Below are 3,705 nucleotides of genomic sequence, written 5' to 3'. Positions count from 1 at the left end.
TGACGTGAGGTTTTTGTTATCTATATTTTTTTAGCATTGTTTGCTGGAGTCATTGTATTTATGTTTGATTGAAAATCAATCTCTGTGGTTTATCATTAAGATTAGATCTAAGATTTTTTAAGTATTTTTATATTTTTGAAATATTTGTTAGGTTGCTTGAGTTTCTGGAATTTGGATACATTGAGAATGGCTAAAGATTTCCCTGAAATTTACAAGAAACCCCTAATCAAGAACAATAATAATAAAAAATTATAAATTATAAAATAAAAAATAAAAAAATTAATTATATAATTTATATAATAATCAAAATTAATATTGAATCAAAATATTCAAATATTTAAATCAATTTAAATATATAAATAATAAATATATAATCTCCCTTATATATAAATATATTATCTGGGTGTCTTTTTCCCTGGGTTTTTCTTTTTTATATATATAAAATATTAAAATGTCAAGTTCATTATGACACATTACTAATTTTTGAAACAATTTGACTTAAAGTTACAAAGGAACAATTTTACATATATTTCTCTAATTATTCTTGAAAGAAAAAATAAACCAATTCTAATGTTTAACCATTGATTGCCACATACAAATAGTTTAACCACTTTGCGTCGCTGAGTCCTTTGTCCTCCAAATGTCCGCCGGCCTATGTTGACCCCATTACTTAGTCCAACACGCCAGCAACGCGTCTTCTGCTTTTCTCGTTCTATATAAGCCGTTGCTCCCAAACTGGCACTACACTACCTAAGCCCTGAGCTTATCTCGATTCATTCAGACTTTGATTTTTGCTGCTTCTTGAATATGACAGCAGCCATCTGTGCTGCGCTACTTGTTCTGGCAATGGCCGCACAGCGCATCCACGCCTTGGACTTTGTGGTCAACAGCTCGGCCGAGGGCAGCGATGGCAGGACGAGATTTGACAGCGAGATAGGAAGGGCCAACGCCGTCAAGATAATGGACGCCGCCACCCAATTCATCTGGCAGACTTTCGCCCAGCAATCGTCCGCCGACAGGAAGAACGTGCAGACGGTAACTCTGTTTGTAGAAAGCATGAGCGGAGTCGCCTACACGAGCAACGACCAAATCCACTTGAGCGCCGAGTACGTTGCCAATTACCAGGGCGACGTAAAGAACGAGATCACGGGCGTTCTGTACCACCACATGACCCACGTCTGGCAGTGGGACGGCAAAGGCGGTGCGCCGTCAGGGCTGATCGAAGGCATCGCGGATTATGTTCGCCTCACTGCGGGCTTCGCCCCATCGCACTGGGTTAAGCCTGGAAGCGGTGATAAGTGGGACCATGGCTACGATGTAACTGCTTACTTTCTCCAGTATTGCGACACCGTTGCCTCTGGTTTCACTGCCAAGATGAATTCAAAACTGCGCGATGGATGGGACGTGGGATTCTTCAATGATCTCACTGGTAAATCTGTTGATGAGCTTTGGAATGATTACAAGGCCAAGTATGCAAACGCCCCCTGACAAAAAATGGTAGACAGATTAACAACCTGTATCCCATCTATTGTTCAATAATGAATATGTGGTACTTTTGAATTAATATTAAATAAAAGCGTATAAATCGTATTTTGTGGAGCTCCATATGACTTTGACAGTCCACGTTTGCTCGTGATGACAGACTACTGAGCATTGCCGTCCATATTTTTCAACGTACTATGCTATTTCAGTGCAGTTAAAATTTTTGGAATTATTTTAAGGAGAAATGAATGATAAAATATGCTCATTCATATCTTAATAATTCTCCTCAACCTTTGCAATGACTCCTATCTTGTCCTTTTCCTTTCATGTGGACAAGGTAGTCCCTTCTCTCATATTAAATAACACTGACCTTGCATAGATCAACATGATAAAGTATGTTCTTTTAACCATTATTAAAAATAAATATATGGTGATGGATCTCCCACTTTTAGAATTATGTGCGAAGGGTTAGGCTCTTGTCTTTTCTATTCTCTATTTTTGGTGGGCATAATTTGATTATAAATTTTCCCCTCAGTAAGCTGGAAAAAGGGTTGAGCCTGTTACACTGGCCTAGGAGCCCATGGCATGCTTCCTTAGGAGTTCATTTAAGTTTTGCAGAAGTTACACGAGCCATGCACCACATTCATGATTTAGCATGGTTATTTGCACCAAGGGGAATTTCAAGGGATTTGCAGTGGTTTCATATCACTAACCATACATTTTTCACGGTTTTAGATGGCAGGGACAATTTTATCAATCATCCAATATTTAATGATTAGTCATTAATGGTTACTCAATTGAGAATTAAGATTTAGCCTAAGATCTAAAAATATTGGTATAGATTGTAACAATATTAGGTTCGTTTTACAATTCGATTTTAATTCTCATTTATCAGGGTTTTTATCGCCTATTCCCTTGCTTAGTTCCAAGGTCTTTTAGTTAGGCAAGTTGGACTGCCAACTCCACAATCAGGAGGGAAAAGTTGGGCTAGCCATGTTGTTTCCTCCTCCTAGGCTATGGTTGGCATCATCCCTCTCAGCGCTCTGGTCATCTGGATGTTTAATTTTCTCTCCAAGCATGAGGTGCTTCATACTTCTCGCTAGTGCAAACTAGCAAGACCGTGTTGTCTCACCCCTTCCTCCCCCACCCCGCTGCAAACTAGCAAGACAATGTTGTCTCACCCCTTCCTCCCCCACCTCCCCCTCCCGAACTAGGAGGACCTTTTGAGCCTAGGAATGTTTAGTCTCTCTCGCTATATGTTTTTATTCATAGCTCTCAGTATAATCCGCATTTTTCTCTTATAGATGTCTCATGCCTTGGGATGGCTCCACCACTAGCAAGTCTTGGTAAGGATAAGAGATTGCATCAAGGATCCTCCATTCTTGCTAGACCATTCAAACTTGTCACATGCCTCTTATCTTTCAGGTTTATTGCCATGCGAGGAAAAAGAGCTAGAGTAGACAAGGAGCAACCTGCTACCAAGAGAGAGGCAACTCCATAGCTCAAACCTGAGCTAAGAGCTAAACAACTTGCTACTAGGATTTGACACCCCAACCAATTCAAGAAGAGATTACTTAGGTGGAAAGCAAACTCTTCAATGAATAACACAATCATACAAACATTGAGGTGTTTGCTAAGGTGGAAAATTAGGTTCCTAGTGCTGGCCAAGCAAGGGGCAGATAATTAATACATGTACACAATTGACATCTATCGGAACCTCAATTTTATCTTGGGGAGAGTGCTAATAGATCAAAATGAGATCAAAGAAGACATCATCTTGCCTCTAAATCAAATGCAATGACCTCTTATAGTTATGGACTGTTGGCTTGGGAGAATTGAATGGAAAATGGAACCTCCTTCTGATCCTACGTGCTCCTTCTGATCCTCTTTACTTTTAGTTTCCTTGTCTTAGATCACTGAAAATAGACCTTTGCGTCCAAACATATATATCTTCGATGTCTTGCATCTAGGAATCAAAAAAGACATCTTTTCATTTGTCATTTTGGAACATTTGAAGTTCTTTGTTTGGTCTAGTTTCCCTAGTGTCAAGTTGGCACAAAATTCTTATGCTACGAATGTAAATTTATGAAAACAGATAATACACTTCTTATGTTGTGAATATAAATTTGTAAAAACAAACAATACATAATTTCACTTAAAAAAAAAACTCAATTATAAATTTGGAATATTTCAAAAACTTAACAAACATAATAAATTCAAACC

The 3,705-nt window shown here is 38.4% G+C and overlaps 1 protein-coding gene across 1 annotated transcript; it reads left to right on the top strand.

The window, feature by feature from the left end:
* The first annotated feature begins 766 nt into the window (after positions 1-766).
* On the top strand, positions 767-1,821 carry LOC149216499 (uncharacterized). Its single transcript, XM_089391209.1, has one exon. The coding sequence runs from the start codon at positions 808-810 to the stop codon at positions 1,486-1,488; it is 681 nt and encodes a 226-aa protein (XP_089247335.1). The 5' UTR covers positions 767-807; the 3' UTR covers positions 1,489-1,821.
* Positions 1,822-3,705: the final 1,884 nt, after the last annotated feature.

Source organism: Pinus tabuliformis, chromosome 1_1 (genome assembly GCF_031772625.1).
Source record: "Pinus tabuliformis cultivar Carrire ecotype Pingquan chromosome 1_1, CPIR1, whole genome shotgun sequence".
Classification (NCBI taxonomy): Eukaryota; Viridiplantae; Streptophyta; class Pinopsida; order Pinales; family Pinaceae; genus Pinus; species Pinus tabuliformis.
The sequence above is the reverse complement of the archived record's forward strand: the minus strand, read 5'-3'. Positions and strand labels throughout refer to the sequence as shown.

Bases quoted from the DNA above. Each gene is read 5' to 3' on its own strand.
- LOC149216499 (XM_089391209.1), top strand. From the start codon at position 808: ATGACAGCAGCCATCTGTGCTGCGCTACTTGTTCTGGCAATGGCCGCA.